The sequence below is a fragment of the Salmo trutta genome, chromosome 27, assembly GCF_901001165.1.
Source record: "Salmo trutta chromosome 27, fSalTru1.1, whole genome shotgun sequence".
In the NCBI taxonomy this organism is placed as follows: Eukaryota; Metazoa; Chordata; class Actinopteri; order Salmoniformes; family Salmonidae; genus Salmo; species Salmo trutta.
Genome location: NC_042983.1, coordinates 24,357,234 through 24,378,278, shown reverse-complemented (window position 1 = coordinate 24,378,278; position 21,045 = coordinate 24,357,234). Strand labels below are relative to the sequence as shown.

The 21,045-nt window shown below is 44.5% G+C and overlaps 2 protein-coding genes across 3 annotated transcripts in view; one reads left to right on the top strand and one right to left on the bottom strand.

Annotated features, from left to right (window-relative positions):
• The window catches only part of LOC115164666 (sarcoplasmic/endoplasmic reticulum calcium ATPase 2), a 30,560-nt gene extending 23,017 nt beyond the window's left edge, over window positions 1–7,543 (top strand). The window contains exons 9-21 of one of the 2 annotated variants that reach the window (XM_029717385.1): window positions 19–107; window positions 232–334; window positions 432–563; window positions 659–778; window positions 900–1,118; window positions 2,748–3,083; window positions 3,172–3,392; window positions 3,494–3,696; window positions 3,888–3,973; window positions 4,070–4,203; window positions 4,346–4,463; window positions 4,555–4,675; window positions 7,019–7,543. In XM_029717385.1, the coding sequence (XP_029573245.1) occupies window positions 19–107; window positions 232–334; window positions 432–563; window positions 659–778; window positions 900–1,118; window positions 2,748–3,083; window positions 3,172–3,392; window positions 3,494–3,696; window positions 3,888–3,973; window positions 4,070–4,203; window positions 4,346–4,463; window positions 4,555–4,675; window positions 7,019–7,032 (1,896 nt within the window). In that variant the 3' untranslated portion in view covers window positions 7,033–7,543. Of the gene's footprint in view, window positions 1–18; window positions 108–231; window positions 335–431; window positions 564–658; window positions 779–899; window positions 1,119–2,747; window positions 3,084–3,171; window positions 3,393–3,493; window positions 3,697–3,887; window positions 3,974–4,069; window positions 4,204–4,345; window positions 4,464–4,554; window positions 6,333–7,018 lie in introns of those variants that run through there. The other variant, XM_029717384.1, reaches the window with a different exon arrangement.
• A 585-nt stretch (window positions 7,544–8,128) lies between these two features.
• On the bottom strand, window positions 8,129–13,726 carry LOC115164667 (anaphase-promoting complex subunit 7-like). The gene is made up of 11 exons (XM_029717386.1): window positions 13,319–13,726; window positions 12,064–12,250; window positions 11,769–11,888; window positions 11,502–11,613; window positions 11,240–11,393; window positions 10,967–11,109; window positions 10,690–10,807; window positions 9,837–10,033; window positions 9,468–9,692; window positions 9,177–9,327; window positions 8,129–9,018 (listed from the first exon to the last, which is right to left on the bottom strand). The coding sequence occupies exons 1-11, from the start codon at window positions 13,417–13,419 to the stop codon at window positions 8,829–8,831; spliced, it is 1,698 nt and encodes a 565-aa protein (XP_029573246.1). The 5' UTR covers window positions 13,420–13,726; the 3' UTR covers window positions 8,129–8,828.
• Between the last annotated feature and the right edge of the window lie 7,319 nt (window positions 13,727–21,045).

The following is a 21,045-nucleotide window of genomic DNA, read 5'->3' as shown; positions in this document are numbered from 1 at the left end:
CTGTGTTGTGGTCTCCAGATGTTCATCATTGACCAGGCCGAAGGGAACAGCTGCTCTCTGAATGAGTTCACCATCACTGGCTCTACTTATGCCCCTGAAGGAGAAGTGTAAGTACCAAATACTCTCTTAACGCCAGTCCGTTTAAGATACATTTATTTACTTCCAATTACATGAAACGTTGGAGGGAGTTAATTATTCATCTTGTCTCCTGGCCTGTGTGTCTCCCTCCAGGTACCAGGATGGCAGACTAGTGAAGTCCTCTGCGTTTGATGGTCTGGTGGAGATTGCCACCATCTGTGCCCTGTGCAATGACTCCTCTCTGGACTTCAACGAGGTCTGTGTGTCTACCTGACTGCCTATCTCCTCCTTCATATGGATCATTAAGGGATGTTGAGTAGCGGTGACTGATTGGCTAATGTTTGTGTTGTCAGGCCAAAGGTGTGTATGAGAAGGTTGGCGAGGCTACAGAGACGGCTCTCACCTGCCTGGTGGAGAAGATGAATGCGTTTGACACCGATGTCAAAGGCCTGACCAAGATCGACAGGGCCAATGCCTGCAACTCTGTATGTACACTAACTTCAACCATTGAAGAATGAAATGGTGTGTTACTCCACAGCTGGTTGTTAGCAGGTTTTCTGAGTGGTGTGTTGTCTGTCAGGTGATCATGCAACTGATGAAGAAGGAATTCACCCTGGAGTTCTCCAGAGACAGGAAGTCAATGTCTGTGTACTGCACCCCCAACAAGGCCCGCTCCTCGCTTGGAAAGATGTTTGTCAAGGTATCACCACATTTTTAGAAACTCTGCTATGTTTGACTCACATTGAACCAAGTGTTAGTGTTTTTAAGTCAACCATATTTGAATCTGTGTGTCAACCTTTAAAACACTTTAATCCCCACAGGGTGCCCCCGAGGGAGTTATTGACAGATGTACTCATGTCAGAGTGGGCACCTGCAAGGTTGCCATGACCCCGGGCATCAAAGAGAGGATCATGTCAACGATCCGTGGGTACGGGACGGGGCGTGACACCCTGCGCTGCCTGGCTCTGGCCACCCGGGACACTCCACCCAGGAAGGAGGACATGGTGCTGATCGATTGTGCCCGCTTCGTTGATTATGAGGTGAGCACTACTCATCACCACTGCATAGAGTAGGAGTTGACAGGCATTTTGCGAAAAGGCATTTGTTATGTGTAGATACCATATCTGACTTATACTGCTGGATCCTATTAATATCATATGAAGACAAATATAAAGTGGTCCCATGTTTCTTGAGCAGAAATAAGAGGCCAGAAGTTTCCCATACGCATAAAAAGCTTAATTCTTTCAAATTTTGTGCACAAATTTGTTTACCTCCCTGTTGGTGAGCATTTCACCTTTGCCAAGATAATCCATCCACCTGACAGGTGTGGCTTATCAAGAAGCTGATTAAACAGCATGATCATTACACAGGTGCACCTTGTGCTGGGGACAATAAAAGGCCACTTTAAAATGTGCAGTTTTGGCACACAACACAATGCCACAGAAATCTCAAGTTTTGAGGGAGTGTGAAATTGGCATGCTGACTGCAGGAATGTCCACCAGAGCTGTTCCCGGAGAATTTAATGTTAATTTCACTACCATAAGCTGCCTCCAACGTCATTTTAGAGAATTTGGCAGTACGTCCAACCGGCCTCACAACCGAAGACCATATGTAACCACGCCAGCCCAGGACCTCGCCAGCCCAGGACCTCCACATCCGGCTTCGTCACCAGCGGTGTCGTCTGAGACCAGCCACCCGGACAGCTGATGAAACTGTGGGTTTGCACAACCAAAGTATTTCTGTTAGAAACCGTCTCAGGGAAGCTCATCTGCATGCTCGTCGTCCTCACCAGGTTCTTATACCGACTGCAGTTCGGCGTCACAACCGACCTCAGTAGCCAAATGCTCACTTTCTATGGCCACTGGCACACTGGAGAAGTGTGCTCTTCAAATATTAATCCCCGTTTCAACTGTACCAGGCAGATAGCAGACAGCTATGTATGGCGTCGTGTGGGCAAGCCGTTTGCTGATGTCAACGTTGTGAACAGAGGGCCCCGTAGTGGCGGTGGGGTTATGGTATGGGCAGGCATAAGCTACGGACACCGAACACAATTGCATTTTATCGATGGTAATTTGAATGCACAGAGACACCATGATGACATCCTAAGGCCCATTGTCGTGCCATTCATCCGCCACCATTTCAGCATGATAACGCACAGTTCAATGCCGCAAGGTTCTGTACACAATTCCTGGAAGCTGAAAATGTCCCAGTTCTTCCATGGCCTGCATACTCACCATTGAGCATGTTTGGAATGCTCTGGTTCGACATGTTCGACAGCGTATTCCAGTTCTCGCCAATATCCAGCAGTTTCGCACAGCCATTTCATAGGCCACAATCAACTGTATTCGAAGGAGATGTGTTGTGCTGCATGAGGCAAATGGTCACACCAGATACTGACTGATTTTCTGATCTGGGCCCTTACATTTTTTTCAAAAGGATCTGTGACCAACAGATGCATATCTGTCTTCCCAGTCATATAAAATCCATAGATTAGGGCCTAATGAATTTATTTCAATTGACTGATTTCCTTAAATGAACTGTAACTCAATAAATCTTGTGGCATGTTTCCATTTTTATATTTTTGTTCAGTGTAGCATAACCTTTGGATGTATTGTGCAATTCTAGTAGGAACCCTGATGGTGACTCTGTTTTTGTGTTTCTCTGCCCAGTCTGATCTGACCTTCGTGGGCTGCGTTGGCATGCTGGACCCTCCCAGGACCGAGGTGGCTGCCTCCATCAAGCTGTGCCGCCTAGCCGGCATCCGCGTCATCATGATCACCGGCGACAACAAGGGCACTGCCGTGGCCATCTGCCGCCGTATCGGCATCCTGGGTGAGGAAGACGACGTGGACAAAATGGCGTTCACTGGCCGCGAGTTTGACGACCTGTCCCCTCAGGCCCAACGCGATGCTGTTATCAACGCCCGCTGCTTCGCCCGTGTTGAGCCCTCCCACAAGTCCAAGATTGTTGAGTTCTTGCAGGCCATGGACGAGATCACAGCCATGGTACGCTGAACCCCCCCCCCCCCCCCCCACTCACATCCTTACTGTACATGCAAAGCTGTTTTATCTATTACTGTGTTTTCTCCCACAGACTGGTGATGGAGTGAACGATGCTCCTGCCTTGAAGAAGGCAGAGATTGGCATCGCCATGGGCTCTGGCACTGCCGTGGCCAAGTCAGCCTCTGAGATGGTCCTGGCCGATGACAACTTTTCTTCCATCGTGGCGGCTGTGGAGGAGGGCAGGGCCATCTACAACAACATGAAACAGTTCATCCGCTACCTCATCTCCTCCAACGTGGGAGAGGTCGTCTGGTGAGTCTGTCATTTACGTACCTCCTCCTGCCAAAGTGATGTCTCTGTAGTGGTGTCATGGTGCTCCTGTGGAGGTTAATGATGTGTCTCTATGGGGGCAGTATCTTCCTGACGGCTGCTCTGGGCTTCCCTGAGGCTCTGATCCCCGTTCAGCTGCTGTGGGTCAACCTGGTGACAGATGGTCTCCCTGCCACCGCACTGGGCTTCAACCCCCCTGACCTGGACATCATGAACAAGCCCCCCCGCAGTGCCAAGGAGCCCCTCATCTCTGGATGGCTCTTCTTCAGATACCTGGCCATCGGATGTGAGTTAATGGGACTGTTGTGCTTTGTTTCCAATTCTATATCATAGCTCAATCTTAACATTTTCTCAAGCTCACTGCTACTGGCATACCCTGCCACATACTGTTATTGTGCACCTCTCTGCCTGTCCATTGTCTTCCTAGTTATAGAACTAGTCTGTCCCACAGTCAGTAAGCTGTGTCTCTGTCCTCAGGCTATGTGGGAGCTGCCACAGTGGGAGCCGCTACCTGGTGGTTCGTGGCTGCTGAGGATGGCCCTATGATCTCTCTGTACCAGCTGGTGAGACTAACGTCTTGATGTCAGCTTTACTCTCCAAATGGTGTTTTACCTCCCAGCCTTTCTTATGTCTCTCGTGTCTGACTCCTCCCCCCACAGAGCCACTTCCTGCAGTGTTCCCCGGACAACCCTGACTTCTCAGACCTGGAGTGTCATGTGTTTGAGTCCCCCTACCCCATGACCATGGCCCTGTCTGTGCTTGTCACCATTGAGATGTGCAATGCCCTTAACAGGTGAGTCTCCTGCAATGACATGAGCTTTCTTTCATCCTCAAAAATCATTTGCATTCAGTGGAGGACAGCTCCAACTTTTATAAGTACAAGAATAGAATATAGAGTTTTGACTAATCTGATCCACAATGTGACCTTCTCCCAGCCTGTCAGAGAACCAGTCCCTGCTGCGTATGCCTCCCTGGGAGAACATCTGGCTGCTGGGGGCCATCTGCCTCTCCATGTCCCTCCACTTCCTCATCCTCTATGTGGAGCCACTGCCCGTAAGTCAGCTTTACTTATAGCAACCAGGTCAATCTAAAGGTTCCCCATGTTCACTCTCTCTCCATCCCTCATTCTCCTCTATCCTTCCAGGTCATCTTCCAGATCACCCCTCTGGACCTGACCCAGTGGCTGGTGGTGCTGAAGATCTCCCTGCCCGTCATCCTGCTGGATGAGCTGCTAAAGTTCGTGGCCAGGAACTACCTGGAACCCGGTAACCAGCCAGAGTCTAAGTCAGCCAGCAAAGGCTGGTCCCTCTCTGCATGCACAGAGGGCATCTCCTGGCCCTTTGTGGGCATCACCCTCCCCCTGGTGCTGTGGCTCTACAGCATCGACACTAACGTGTCTGCCCTGTTCTGGTCCTGACTATACCACACAACCCTCCCAGTGCACCAGTGTGAGTGGAGATTAACACACGTCTAACAAAATCCCCCATTAACCAGGATCAGCTACAACCACATCAACTGCAGTGAGCGCTCAAGTCAACATTTGTACCTGTGTTGATGACAGATGTAATCTGTGAGCCCTCTGCTGGTTCGTCTCCAGGACATTTTCATCATTCCGCTTTTTTATTCATATTTTTAATGCTTTTGGTTTGTCATTTGTCCATGTCTTTAATTTAATATCAAGCTTTTGGTTATTTTTTTGCTTCCCATTTTTTTTTGAACAGGCATAAAAAAAATCTGCTATTTAGGAGCTGTCTGTGTATAGAGAATTAACACTATTTTATCAAAATTACGATTTTTGTACTTTTGGGAAGGCGTGTCGGGGGAGGGGGGTAGCCAGGTGGTGTAAGGGGAGTGCACAGAACTCAAACGTTTCTCTTGTTTTCAGTGTGAACTTTGACCTCTAAAGAACTTGTAGATAAGTATGCTGTACCATAACTGTAAGGACCATCATTTGCACTGAATCAGAAGTCTGTACCAAAACTGCATGTGTTCTGCCCAGGCATGAATAACGGGGATTTCTTCACCAAATTAATGATTGTTCGTTCCCCTGTTTGAACTCCTCCATTTGCTTTTTTTGTGTTTATTTTCTGCTCTAGTCAGAGCACAGCTACCTCAATGCTATTGATATCACAATTGATTACTACCTGTGTTCCTCAGTAAGCTTTTCATAAACATTGTCATATTGAGTGTTGAGGTATGTGCCATTTGGCTTGTGAATAAGGAAATCTAGAGCCCTCATTTGCCTTTTTTATGTTGCTTTTTAAAGTTTAATATGTGTTATTTTGATGTTCCTTGAGGGAGGTTAGGGTTAGGAAAAATATGTAAATGTTACCTTAGTTCAATTCAAAGCAGTTTTTTGTAATATAGACAAGCCTGTCGTTAAACACGTTTACTTGAACACAACATATTCTGTCTTTTCATTAAGGTTCACTTTTTTATGTTTGGTCTTCATTTATGGACACTGTAGTGTCTTTATTACAATAATTATATAGATTAAGTATTGTGCATATACTGTACTTGAATATGTATAAACACACCAAGTGGTGGATTTTTGTATCAGTTGAGCACAAGATGGATGCTTTGATGGGACTGTTGTGGTCAGCACTCCCTATTGGGGTGGATCACCAAGCAGAGACTGCTTTGGCCATAGTATATAGGCCCAATGCTAAAATGACTGGCTTGTAGAAGAGTCTGTACATATAACACAAATAGTATCTATGTGTATGGAGTTTTAAAGATGCTCCATACCTTTACACTAGTTTTACTTGAGCGTGTTTTAGAAACACTGTAGGTAATAGGTATTCCTAGAAAGCATGCTTTCCCCAATACCATGCCAGTAAACGCTTGAGTGTAATTAAACCTGCTATTTCTTCCAATCAGTGGTTGAAAAAGTACCCATTGTCATACTTGAGTAAAAGTAAAGATTTGTTAATAGAAAAAGTGAAAGCCACCCAGTAAAATACTACTTGAGTAAAAGTCTAAAAGTATTTGGTTTTAAATATACTTACATATCAAAAGTAAAAGTATGAATCGTTTAAAATTGCTTATTAAGCAAACCAGATGGCACAATAATTTTTATTTACAGATAGCCAGGGACACACTCCAACACTCAGACATCATTTACAAATGAAGCGTTTGTGTTTTAGTGAGTCTGCCAGATCAGAGGAAGTAGGGTGTGTCAACCGGACCATTTCCTGTCCGGTCAAAATATAACGAGTATTTTGGGGTGTCAGGGAAAATGTATGGAGTAAAAAGTACACCATTTGCTTTAGGAATGAAGTGAAGTAAAAGTTGTCAAATATAAATAGTATTTAGAGATATATACACACACACACACAAAAATTACTTTAGTACTTTAAAGTAATTTTAAGTACTTTACACTGCTGAATGTCTTACTGCATTTATTTCCATCTTTCTGTTTGCACGTGGCATGGCCCTAGACATGACTAGAAAATGAAGCAGTAGATGACTTAATGTTCACCATGCCTTTTTAAATTCCCAGTGAGAGCCATGTCTCTGCGTCTTTGCTTTTTTGACCTATGCCTTGTTTCTGTCTGTCCTATGATTGATTTGGTTTCTCCCTGTCTTTCTCTCTCCTCTCTCTGCAGCTAGTGCCGTGTAAGCCCGCTCCTCCTATAAATCCCTTGTAGGAACTGCTTTAGTGTTGTGCATGTGTTTTGAGCAGCACCACATCTTCCAAGACCTGCATGTCAATAAAGAAGAGCTATCAAGACATGAACGATACATTTCATAAGCAATTACATGACAAAGTCATCAAATGGTATATTTTTTTTACCCGAATAGATATAAATGTTTTTGGAATCAAACGAACCAATCCCAGGTCCCTCCATCCTTACTACATGAAGAGCCATAGGCTGCATTTACACAACAGCCCATTTCTGGTCTTTTGCCCAATTATTGGCAAAAGACCAAGTAGTGGAGAAATATCAGAATTGGGTTGACTGTGTAAATGCAGCCTTCAAACTAGACACAAGAGTTCCTATGTTATCTTAATATACCTATTATAGTTTTCTATTAATGTACACTTCCATGATGCATGTTCTCTGAAGCAGCCATTTTATCAGATGTGTAATTAATGTATTGATAAATTAAATGGACAATAGTACAAATGATCTTTTCCTAAGGAACTCTTTTTTTGGGGGGGGGATGTGTAAAATAACCAAATAGACTTTTCTTTGCGCTGTAATGTGCAACATGTTTGAAGCAGATTTTGCGGTATCTGGGACGGCGGAGGTGTGGCGATAGATGCAGATCCATTACCCTGAAAGTCAGTCCCTTCAGTGGCACACGTGTGCCAAACTAATTTCAGAGGTGACGATTGTATTGTCACATGACTTGGTTTCAGGTAAATAAAGCAATTCTACATGAATATGTTGCTGATCTATATGCCAGACAGGCGATGTGTATTCATTTGAAGCTACCTTGTTTATAGCCTAAATACAAGGATGTTTTAGAGCAGTGTTTCCCAACTCCAGTCCTTGTACCCTCAACGGCACACATTTGTTTTAGCCCCAGACAAGCACACCTGATTCAAGTAATCATCAAGCCCTCAATTAGTTGAATCACATGCATTTGTCTGGGGCTACAGCAAAAATGTGCTGTTGGGGGTACTCGGAGGACGAGTTGACAAACACTGTTTTAGAACTGGTACTCAAGAATAAGTCACTAATACTAATTTACCACAAACTTCAATAAAATGTCAGGGCATGAGACCAGACGTCATGATTTTATATCTTCAAAACACACATGGTTAATCATCTGCATTGGAAAACTTTAACATTACTTTCTTTGCAAAGAATGTGTCAAATTAAATGACCCCGTGATTGACACACAACATTGAGAGACGGGCCTTAAGTTATCTGATTATTCAGAAGGGAAAGTGTTTCACATCAATGTGTTAATACATGCAAATATTACAAACAGAAAAAACAAAGCAGCAGAAATAGAATAATTTCAATGATTACTGGCTTCAGATTATCTTGTGTTAACCCAACAAACAAGGAAACTCTTGGGCCACGGCCCAACGATCCTAAAATAGCCTCTTCACCTCATCTCCTTTACTCTTGGACTCCTGATGGGTATGAAATAGGTTAGTAATGTTCATTTTCACCTACCAACTAATCAGTGATCGCAAAGGGAAGGAGACGTGGAATGGCAGGTTATAATTTTGGGGTGCTGGGTTGTAAAATGCATCCTCCCCAAACCTCAGTGGCTGCTATGATGACCTCTATAACCCTGAGATGGGGCTTTATACACCCGTATCTTATATACACCCATATCTTATATACACCCATACAGAGTCCACCGGAGCATTACATCAGGAACCCATGATGCCCATGTGTGGCGTATTCCCCCAGCCCCCCGCTGTGCCCCTGGCGTCTCTGCAGTGGGCCTGGGTCACTGCATGCCAAACCACTGCTCCTGGTCTGCCCACTGGGCTGCCTCACTGTCACTGCCTTCCAGCTCTCCATCCTCCCCACTGCCCTCCATGTCATCTCCATCCAGCTCCACAGTGGCATCAGCAGGGCTCTCCTCCTTCTCCATCTTCTGCATTCCTTCCAGAGACTTCTGGTCATTCGGGTCCAGGCTAAAAGACAGATGGAGTCAGATTCGGATGATAGAGAAACATGTGCAGTCTCAAGATCGAAGTGCACCATACATATTTGAGAAAAGGTAGGCCTAAGAGCGACACTGCATTAACATTTTATGAGTTGTGTAAAACCCTGGACTTTGGCGTAACATTACCTAAGCGCTATGCTGTATTGGTCCATAGCCTCTTGATAATCATTGACCGCCACCAAGAAATCCCCCAGCATCCTGTGCAGCACACAGTCGCTCTGATTGGCCAAGGCATTCCGGAGAAGAGCAATCCCTTCCTCGTATTTCTGTTCCCGACCTTAAATGGGAAAACAAACACAATATCAAATCTCGTCCCTAACATCTTCGGTAAAACAAAAATGACAAAGATACAATGGTTCTAAATCTCTACAGCAAAACAACTAATAGAACTTCAGGGTTTGCTACCAAGCCACATACTTAGCAGCTCTGCCTTCTTGACCACAGCCTTGGTATAGTCAGGCCTCTGGGCTAGTGCCTTATCCAGCAGGGTTTTGGCCTTCTCCTGGGTCACAGGGTCCTCCAGGCAGACTGTAGCCAGGATGGTCAGAGTCTGGGCATTCGCTCCCAGGGTCTTATAGATGTTATTGGCCATCCCCATTGCCTCTCGGATCCCATTGGATGCCAGGTAACAGTCAATCAGACCTGGGGACAGAGAAGGCTCATGACTACTTCAATACTAGTAACAAAACAAAAAACATCTGATGTTGCAGCTTTATGTGGGGGCAGTTCAAGATGAAAACACATGTTCATTACAATGATGCGATCATAACAAGTAGGTCCCCTTGCCTTCATAGCAGTCCAGACGGCAGGGCGCCAGGCGCATGGCCTCTCTGAAGTGGATGATGGCCTCCTGCACTCGGCCCATGTTCCTCAGTGCTGCCCCCTTCAGGAGGAGGGCTTGCACACTGTTGCTGTTCAGCTGGATGGCCTTGGCACCCAGGTAGAGGGCCCGGGAGTAGCGCTTACTGTAGAAGCTGTGACATCTGAGCCACCAAAAAACAGATTGGTAGGAACATGTATTTAGCCACTGTGTTCTTAGGGACCTTCAATGCAGAAATGTTTTGGTGCCCCTCCCCAGATCTGTGCCTCGGCACAATCCTGTCTCGTAGCTCTACAAACAATTCCTTCGACCTCATGGCTTGGTTTTTGCTCTGACATGCACTGTCAACTGTGGGACCTTATATAGACAGGTTTGTGCCTTTCCAAATCATGTCCAATCAATTGAATTTACCACAGGTGGAGTTGTAGAAACATCTCAAGGATGATCAATGGAAACAGGATGCACTCGAGATCAATTTTGAGTCTCATAGCAAAGGGTCTGAATCCTTATGTAAATAAGGTATTTTTTTCTATATATTTGCAACAATTTCTAAAAACTTGTTTTCGCTTTGTCATTATGGGGGTATTGTGAATAGATTGATGAGGTAAAAAAATGTTTTTAATACATTTTCGAATAAGGCTGTAACCTAACAACATTTTGAAAAAGTCAAGGGGTCTGAGTACTTTCCGAGTGCACTGTATAGTGAGCAATATGTTTGGAATATCGAATTGCAATACATATAGAATCATGAGAATCGCAATACATATCGTATCAGCACCTAAGTATCGTGATTATCTTGGCAATTCCCAGCCGTATTACCCAGATATGACCCAGGGCTCTGCATGCTGGTCTGAGATGTTGAACAGCCTTCCTCCCAGGACCTCAACATCCTCCAGGTGCCCCTCACGTGCCATAAGGTAGCCGTATACATCCATGCCTGACAGTAAGTAAAGACAACATAACTGAATTAGTTCAACTATACATAAAAACCTAATAGTTAAGGTCTTAGATAAGAATCGCTAGCCTGGCTTAGTGAGTCCTAGGAAACTGATTTATTTAGTCAGTGATGGGTTTTCTGATGTCTGCTGTCCAGTACCTTTGATCAGATAAGGGTCCAGCATCTGGGCCTGCTCAAACTTCAGGATGGAGTTCTTTGTGTCGCCTGCCCTGAAGTACACATCTGCCAGGCTCACCAGCAGGTCCACATTGTCACGCATTAGAGACTTCTTCTCCAGGGAGCTGAGAAGGAGAATCAGGAAACAGAAAAACACAACACCCAGAATGAGAGCCATAGTTTAACAATACCGGAGATTATGATTCATGAAATGAATAACACTCCCATGGTGGTATGAGGAACTGGTCTGCTCACCGGATGGAGTTGATTGCTCTGTGGTTGTCCCCTGCATGTATGAAGGCATAGGATTTGATCCACACAGAGAGCCACTCCAGGTTGGGAAGACTCTGGATCACATCCATCGTCATGGACGCCACCTCAGCTCCCTTCACTGACAGAGACAGGAGACCTACAACAGACACGAGTTAAAATAACCCTTCAAAATGAAGAGCACAACATGGGATTTTGGCATGTCTGTGTGACGCACTACAGAAACATCCCAATAACTAGTCCATACCAATGATGGCATCCAGTGCCAAGGGACACTGTCTCAGGACCTCTTTGTAGCTTGTGACAGCAGAGCGTTCGTGTCCAGCCTTCCTGTACAGATTAGCCAGCATCATGTTGATCTGAGGAAGGATAAACAAATATGCAATTCGGAAATTCCTCACAGGAATCTGGGCTGCTTTACTTTATTGAAATAGTCATAAAACGGCACTGCAAGCTTGGGTGTCATTGAGAGAGGATGGGGCTTTCAGGAGGGGACCTCAAAACAGCAGCCTACCTTTGGGGTTCTCTGTCTAGATGGAATCCCATCAAGCACTGCAATTGCATCCTTATCCAGCTTCAGAATGGTGTAGCACTCTGCAATCTTATACTTGACCTCAATCTCTGAGGGAAAACTCTGAAATAAAGAAAAATGGCATTTGGTCAATTCAGAAGGCAATGCACATTGTACACAATTACATATAGTCTGTAGAGCAGCTCAGTCAAATGTGCATTATTTTTAATGAATGACATGGATGCCTGTTGCTACAGCCAGATATGTTGTAATTGACAGAGTTGGGAGCCTTCCACACCTGTGACTGCAAGGAGGATGCAGTTCCCCCGGTAGATGGCCGCACTTTAGAAGTTTTGCTGAGCACTTTCTTCTGCTGCAGTGCCATGTTGTACTTGCAAGCAGCATTACGGTACTCCTTGTCATGGAAGATGGCATCTGCATGATAAACCAGCAGCTGGTACTTCTGGGATGGTGAGAACAGTTCTCTGAAAGAACAGATGTAGTACGTGCATCAGCCTCTGGCACAGTATTTGACTGACAATAACTATACGAAGTGGTCAAGGAAATTAGCAATCAACATACAAAATCTTTTCACAAATAGTCACATTATTAATCCAGATTCAACTACACTGAACAAAAAAATAAATGCAACATCTAAAGTGCTGGTCCTATGTTTCATGAGCTGATCCCAGAAATGTTCCATATGCACAAAAAGCTTAGTTCCCTCAAATTTTGTGCACAAATTTGTTTAAATCCCAAATGGTGAGCATTTTACCCGTTGTCAAGATAATCCATTCACCTGACAGGTGTGGTGTATAAAAAAAAAAACAGCATGATCATTACACAGGTGCACCTTGTGCTGGGCACAATAAAAGGCCTGTGCTCTTTTGTCACGCAACAATGCCACAGATGTCTCAAGTTGAGGGAGCATGGAATTGGCATGCTGACTGCAGGAATGTCCACCAGAGCTGTTTCCAGATAATTGAATGTTAATTCCTCCACCATAAGCAACCTCCAACGTTGTAATAGAAAATTTGGCAGTACATCCAACCGGCCTCACAACCACAGACCATGTGTAACCACACCAGCCCAGGACCTCCACCTTCAGCCTCTTCACCCCAGGATCCTCAGTGAGTTGACCTGGCTCCCAAGTGGGTGATCCTATGCCCTCCCACGCCCACTCATGGCTGCGCCCCTGCCCAGTCATGTGAAATCCATAGATTAGGGCCCAATGCATTTTTTTCAATTTACTGACTTCCTTATATGAACTGTAACTCAGCAAAATCTTTGAAATTGTTGCGTTTATATTCTTGTTCAGTGTACATTTACACTCATCTTAAGCTAGTTGGCTTGCTAACTAAATATAAATATTGACAACTGCGTCATTGTCAGCTTGGCTCGTAACGATAAGCATGCACTGATTAGGACATGTGTTATCAATTGTACAGAATGATATGCTTATAAAGATGATCGAACGGAGTGAATAACTAGTTAGGTAGCGAATACCACAGAGGGATGTTCAGTAGCTAGCTAGCTAATATACTGTTACTTACGGATTATTATTGCTCATTGTCAGCAGTAAGCTACTAATTATCCGAACGTTTGAGTGAAGTCCCGCGGCGGCCATATCCCTCACATGATCTATGACGTTCATTTCGATGTATTTTGATGGCTTGCTTTAAGATCAAAATCTAAAGTTTACGATTGCAGACAGGTAGCTTACTTGCTAGCTATCATCACAAACTGCGATGTATTAAATATGGCGCCGCAAGTTGAAGGACCCATCAATTATGTTTTGCTTTTATAAAAACATCATATCCTTGCTACGTGTCATAAATATGCCCGTTTTTTTCTCCTCGGTATAAATGACAAAAATGTAAGTAAATCGTTTTAAAACCTTAAACGGACACAACGTTGTCCTGTTCAGGCGAATAGACAACCACAGTATGAGTCGCAATACCCTAGCGGTCAAACAGGGAAATTGTCAGGGTTGCCAGGTCCTACTAAAATGTCTAGCGAGCCCAATGAAATCTTCAAACCTACGCAGGTGTGAAAACTCGCCCCAAAAACATTTTTCGCAGAAAGAGAGGTGTTGCCACATTTATCCAATAAATGTTTTTTTCCCCCATAACGTTATCGAGCGAATTATGGACTTTTAATGACGTGGCAAGCAAAATTCGGTTTTCTATCAAAATAATGATTATTGCGAGTTTCTGAATGTCGCAAGAGAAAAGATAAATCGCCCTTATTAAACTCTCCAGATAATTTTCCATCAATGGATGTCGATGTAACTTGTTCTGACTGCCATGATTAAGCAATAAGGCCTGAGGAGGTGTGATATATGGCTAATATACCACTGCTACGGGCTGTGACCAACTGGCAAGTGTCTTAACTGACATTTTCAACCTGTCCCTGGCCAGGTCTGTAATACCAACATGTTTCAAGCAGACCATCATAGTCCCTGTTCCCAAGAACACCAAGGTAACCTGCCTAAATTACTATCGACCTGTAGCACTCACGTCTGTAGCCATGAAGTGCTTTGAAAGGCTGGTCATGGCTCACATCAACACTATTATCCCAGAAACCCTAGACCCACTCCAATTTGCATCCGCCCCAACAGATCCACACATGATGCAATCTCTATTGCACTCCATACTGCCCTTTCCCACCTGGACAAAAGGAACAGTTACATGAGAATACTATTCATTGACTACAGCTCAGTGTTGAAGGGCCCTCAAAGCTGAAGGGCCCTCAAAGCTCATCACTAAGCTAAGGACCCTGGGACTGAACACCTCCCTCTGCAACTGGATCCTGGACTTCCTGATGGGCCGCCCCTAGGTGGTAAGGGGAGGTAACAACACATCTGCCATGCTGCCTCAACACGGGGGCCCTCAGGGGTGCGTGTTCAGTCCCCTCCTGTACTCCCTGTTCACCCATGACTGCATGGCCAAGCACGACTCCCAACACCATCATTAAGTTTGCCGACGACACAACAGTGGTAGGCCTGATCACTGACAATGATGAAACAGCCTATAGGTAGGTCAGAGACCTGGCAGTGTGATGCCAGGATAACACCCTCTCCCTCAACGTGATCAAGAGGAAGGAGATGATCGTCGACTACAGGAAAAGGAGGACGGAGCACGCCCCCATTCTCATCGACGGGGCTGTAGTGGAGCAGGTTGAGAGCTTCAAGTTCCTTGGTGTCCACATCACCAAAGAACTGTCATGGTCCAAACACACCAAGACAGTCGTAAGAGGGCACGACAACGCCTATTCCCCCTCAGGAGACTGAAAAGATTTGGCATGGGTCCTCAGATTCTCAAAAAGTTATACAGCTGCATCATCAAGAGCATCCCAACTGGTTGCATCTCCGCCTGTTATGGCAACTGCTCAGCCATTTGACCGCAAGGCACTACAGTGGGTATTGCGTATGGCCCAATACATCACTGGGGCCAAGCTTCCTGCCATCCAGGACCTCTTTACCACCAGAGGAAGGACCTAAAAATTGACTCCAGCCGCCCTAGTCATAGACTGTTCTCTCTGCTACCGCACGGCAAGCGGTACTGGAGCGCCAAGTCTAGGTCCTTCTTAACAGCTTCTAACCTCAAGCCATAAGTTTACTGAACATCTAAATGGCTACCCAGACTATTTGCCTTGCCCCCTCCCTCTTTTACGCTGCTGCTACTCTCTGTTATTATATATGCATAAGTCACTTTAATAACTCTACCCACATGTATATATTACCTTAATTACCTCGACTAACCGGTGCCCCCGTACATTGACTCTGAACCGGTACCCCCTGTATATAGCCTCGCTATTGTTATTTTACTGCTGCTTTTGAATAATTTTTGGGGGTATTTTTCTTAAAACTGCATTGTTTGTTAAGGGCTTGTAAGTAAGCATTTTACTGTAAGGTCTACCCCTGCTGTGACAAATACAATTTGATTTGATTTGTTGGAAGGTGAACCTTCACCCCAGTCTGAGGTCCTGAGCGCTCTGGAGCAGGTTTTCATCAAGGATCTCTCTGTACTTTGTTCTGTTCATCTTTCCCCTCGATCCTGAGTAGTCTACCAGTCCCTGCCACTGAACAACATCTCCACAGCATGATGCTGCCACCACCATGCTTCACAGTAGGGATGGTGCCAGATTTCCTCCAGACGTGACACTTGGCATTCAGGCCAATCTTGTTTCATCAGACCAGTGAATCTTGTTTCTCATGGTGTGAGTCCTTTACGTGCCTTTTGGCAAACTCTAAGCAGGCTGTCATGTGCCTTTCACTGAGGAGTGGCTTCAGTCTGGCCACTCTACCATAAAGGCCTGATTGGTGGAGTGCTGCAGAAATGTTTGTCCTTCTGGAAGGTTGTCCCATCTCCACAGAGGAACTCCGGAGCTCTGTCAGAGTGACCATTGGGTTTTTGGTCACCTCCCCGACCAAGGCCCTTCTTCCCCAATTGCTCAGTTCGGCTATACAGTTCGGCTATACATTACAGCTCTAAAATCAATCAAGGATAGAGTCTTGTTGGTTCCAAACTTCTCCCATTTAAGAATGATGAAGGCCACTGTGTTCTTGGGGACCTTTAATGCTGCAGACATGTTTTGGTACCCTTCCCCAGATCTGTCCCTCGACACAATCCTGTCTCGGAGCTCTAAGGACAATTCCTTTGACCTCATGGCTTAGTTTTTGCTCTGACATGCACTGTCAACTGTGGGACCTTACATAGACAGGTGTGTGTTTTTCCAAATCATGTCCAATCAGTTGAATTTACTACAGGTGGGCTCCAATCAAGTTGTAGAAACAACTCAAGGATGATCAATGGAAACAGGATGCACCTGAGCTCAATTTCGAGTCTCATAGCAAAGGGTCTGAATAGTTATGTAAATAAGTACATTTGCAAACATTTCTAAAAATGTGTTTTCACATTAATGGGTATTGTGTAGATTGAGGAGGAAAATGTTAAATTGAATACATTTTAGAATAAGGCTGTAATGTAACAAAATGTGGAAAAGGGGAAGGGGTCTGAATACTTTCTGAATACACCGTATGTCAATACTTTTTACTTTCACTGTTGATAGTAGTTGATGCCAAAGCTGTGGCGATTTTAGCATGTAAATCTTGGTAGGGAAAACTCCCCCAATTTAGTTTTATGCATGCCAGCAAAGCCACTACACAACACTAAACAATACATTAATTGCACTATAACAGTGACAAACGGTGCCCACAAACTGTTAGGGCCTACAGTGTCAAGAAAGAGTATGTGAGCCCTTTGGAATTACCTAGATTTCTGCATAAATTGGTCATAAAATCTAAGTCACAACAATAGACAAACACAGTCTGCTTAATCTAATAACAATACAAACAATTATACGTTTTCATGTCTTTATTGAACAGACTGTGTAAACATTCACAGTGAAGGATTGGGAAAGTATGTGAACCCTTGGATTTAATAACTGGTTGACCCTCCTTTGGCAGCAATAACCTCAACCAAACGTTTTCTGTAGTTGCGGATCAGACCTACAGTACCCAACGGCCTGGAGGAATTTTGGACCATTCCTCTTTACAAAACTGTTTCAGTTCAGCAATATTCTTGGGATGTCTGGTGTGAACCTCTCTCTTGAGGTCATGCCACAGCATCTCAATCGGGTTGAGGTCAGGACTCTGACTGGGCCACTCCAGAAGGCGTATTTTCTTCTGTTGAAGCCATTCTGTTGTTGAATTACTTCTGTGTTTTGGGTCGTTGTCCTGTCGCATCACCCAACTACTGTTGAGCTTCAATTGGGGGACAGATTCTCCTGCAAAATGTCTTGATAAACATGGGAATTCATTTTTCCGTCAATGATAGCAAGTTGTCCAGGCCCTGAGGCAGCAAAGCAGCCCAAACCACGATGCTCCCTCCACCATACTTTACTGTTGGGATGAGATTTTGATATTGGTGTGCTGTGCCTTTTTTTCTCCACACATAGTGTTGTGTGTTCCTTCCAAACAACTCAACTTTAGTTAAATCTGTCCACAGAACATTTTGCCAGTAGCGCTGTGGAACATCCAGGTGCTCTTTTGCGAACTTCAGACGTGCAGCAATGTTTTTTTGGACAGCAGTGGCTTCTTCCGTGGTGTCCTCCAATGAACACCATTCTTGTTTAGTGTTTTACATATCGTAGACTCGTCAACAGAGATGTTAGCATGTTCCAGAGATTTCTGTACATCTTTAGCTGACACTCTAGGATTCTTCTTAATCTTATTAAGTATTCTGCGCTGTGCTCTTTCAGTCATCTTTGCAGGATGGCCACTCCTAGTGAGAGTAGCAACAGTGCTGAACTTTCTCAATTTATAGACAATTTGTCTTACCATGGACTGGTGAACATCAAGGCTTTAGAGATACTTTTGTAACCCTTTCCAGCTTTATGCAAGTCAACAATTCTTAATCTTAGTCTTTAATTTTCTGAGATCTCTTTTGTTCAAGGCATGATTCACATCAGGCAACGCTTCATGTGAATAGCAAACTCACATTTTGTGAGTGTTTTTTTTATATTGCAGGGCAGCTCTAACCAACATCTCCAATCTCGTCTCATTGATTGGACTCCAGGTTAGCTGACTCCTGACTCCAATTAGCTTTTGGAGAAGTCATTAGCCTAGGGGTTCACATACTTTTTCCAACCTACACTGTGAATGTTTAAATTATGTATTCAATATAGACAAGAAAAATACAATGATTTGTGTGTTATTAGTTTAAGGACACTGTGTTTGTTTAGTGTTGTGACTTTGAGGAAGATCAGATATTTTTTTTTTTACCAATTTATGTAGAAATTCAGGTAATTCCAAAGGGTTTTTTCTTGCAACTGTACATAAAGCTGACCCAAGGGCAGAGCTTTCTCTTCAACACCATGGAGTGAATCCTTACCACCGCTACACCTGCCCATCAGCAGAGCCTTGTCTTGCAGCAAAACAGTTAATTCAGCCTCATTTACTGACTTATTAAAAAACATAGCTGATATAGCTGACTTGCTTAAACAAATGTGGTTTCTACTGACAATTGAGATGTACAAACTATGGCATAAGGGAACAACGAGTGGTTAAAAGGCAATCTGTAATTTCGATTGAGACTAATGAGCGAGCTAAGACTGATGTAGTCAATACAACTATTTGTTCAGCACTTTTTAAATTTACAGAGACAGAATTCAGAACATGGGCCGTTCTTACAGTATTCTCCCTGTACACCAAGTCAGAACCGTAGGATAAATAAAGGGGGCGTATAAGCAGACAATGAAAGCTCTTACAATATTTGATGATTACATTTCTCTTAAACAGGCTATAGGCTACATGTGCACCACCAACTCAGAACAGTAGGCTAAATAGTGAGGGGGAAAGGGACCAAATTATTCGGGTGAGGCACATGGGCTACAAACAGCTTACTACACAACATACACTTAGTATTACTTTCTTAGCTATAGTATAAATATATCCCTGGTATATTACATAATTTATGCAGTAGCATACAATACATTTTTGTGGACAAGTTTTGTCATCAAACTTTGTCATCAAAATCTGACATTCTCTGGATTTATGATGCTTTCAAGACAACTGGGAACTCTTGAAAAAACAAGGTTGAATCATGACGTCAGTGATCTTCAGGTCGGAGCTCTAAAAAGAGGCCCGAGTTCACAATTTTGGAATTCCGAGTTGGGTGACTGTTCAAAACTTATTTTCCCGGTCTGAGCTAGTTTTTTTCTGAGTTCCCAGTTTTCCTGAACTCACTGAAGTTTGAGATTTCCCAGTTCCGAGTTTCCAGTTGTTTTGAACACGGCATAGGTCATGCTTGTTTGACAGCATGGCCAATGAAGTCAACGTTTTCTGGCCCATGGCATGTGAATGTTAATCCTTTTAAGCTTGGAAAAGAGGCCCTTAAAGCCAGATTTGGACCAAATCAAATCAAATGTATTTATATAGCCCTTCTTACATCAGCTGATATCTCAAAGTGCTGTACAGAAACCCAACCTAAAACCCCAAACAGCAAGCAATGCAGGTGTAGAAGCACGGTGGCTAGGAAAAACTCCTTAGAAAGGCCAAAACCTAGGAAGAAACCTAGAGAGGAACCAGGCTATGAGGGGTGGCCAGTCCTCTTCTGGCTGTGCCGGGGTGGAGATTATAACAGAACATGGTCAAGATGTTCAAATGTTCATAAATGACCAGCATGGTCAAATAATAATAATCATAGTAGTTGTCGAGGGTGCAACAAGTCAGCAACTCAAGAGTAAGTGTCAGTTGGCTTTTTCATAGCCGATCTTTGAGAGTATCTCTACTGCTCCTGCTGTCTCTAGAGAGTTGAAAACAGCAGGTCTGGGACAGGTAGCACGTCCGGGGGACAGGTAGCACGTCCGGTGAACAGGTCAGGGTTCCATAGCCGCAGGCAGAACAGTTGAAACTGGAGCAGCAGCACGGCCAGGTGGTCTGGGGACAGCAAGGAGTCATCATACCAGGTAGTCCTGAGGCATGGTCCTAGGGCTCAGGTCCTCCGAGAGAGAGAAAGAAAGAAAGAGAGAGAGAATTAGAGAGAGCATATTTAAATTCACACAGGACACCGGATAAGACAAGAGAAATACTCCAGATGTAACAGACTGACCCTAGCCCCCCGACACATAAACTACTGCAGCATAAAGACTGGAGGCTGAGACAGGAGGGATCAGGAGACACTGTGGCCCCATCCGATGATACCCCCGGACAGGGCCAAACAGGCAGGATATAACCCCACCCACCTTGCCAAAGCACAGCCCCCACACCACTAGAGGGATGTCTCCAACCACCAACTTACCATCCTGAGACAAGGCCGAGTATAGCCCACAAAGATCTCCGCCACGGCACAACCCAAGGGAGGGCGCCAACCCAGACAGGAAGACCACGTCAGTGACTCAACCCACACAAGTGACGCACCCCTCCTAGGGACGGCATGGAAGAACACCAGTAAGCCAGTGACTCAGCCCCTGTAATAGGGTTAGAGGCAGAGAATCCCAGTGGAGAGAGGGGAACCGACCACACACCCACTCTACTGAATAGCAGGCTAGTGATTGCTTTGCAATGTTTGCAATTAGCCACTGATTCCTTCCAAGCCACTCGTTGTTGAATTTGCGATTTCCAACTTGTTGTGTAATGTTTATGGCCAATGAGCACCGATACGTTTTATTTATAATTTCTCTTCATATGACAAGGTTTGAAAAGGATTTGCTAGTAGATCGTCGACTTGATTCACGTAGATGACTGCTTGTCTAGCTTGCTAGCTAAGATTTTGAA

Excerpts from the sequence above, each read along its gene's own strand:
- LOC115164667 (XM_029717386.1), bottom strand. The coding sequence starts at position 13,419 with ATGAACGTCATAGATCATGTGAGGGATATGGCCGCCGCGGGACTTCAC. Across the intron at positions 12,251-13,318 it reads ACAATGAGCAATAATAATCC|AGAACTGTTCTCACCATCCC; the intron begins GTAAGTAACAGT and ends CTGTTCTTTCAG. Across the intron at positions 11,889-12,063 it reads CATCCTCCTTGCAGTCACAG|AGTTTTCCCTCAGAGATTGA; the intron begins GTGTGGAAGGCT and ends TCTTTATTTCAG.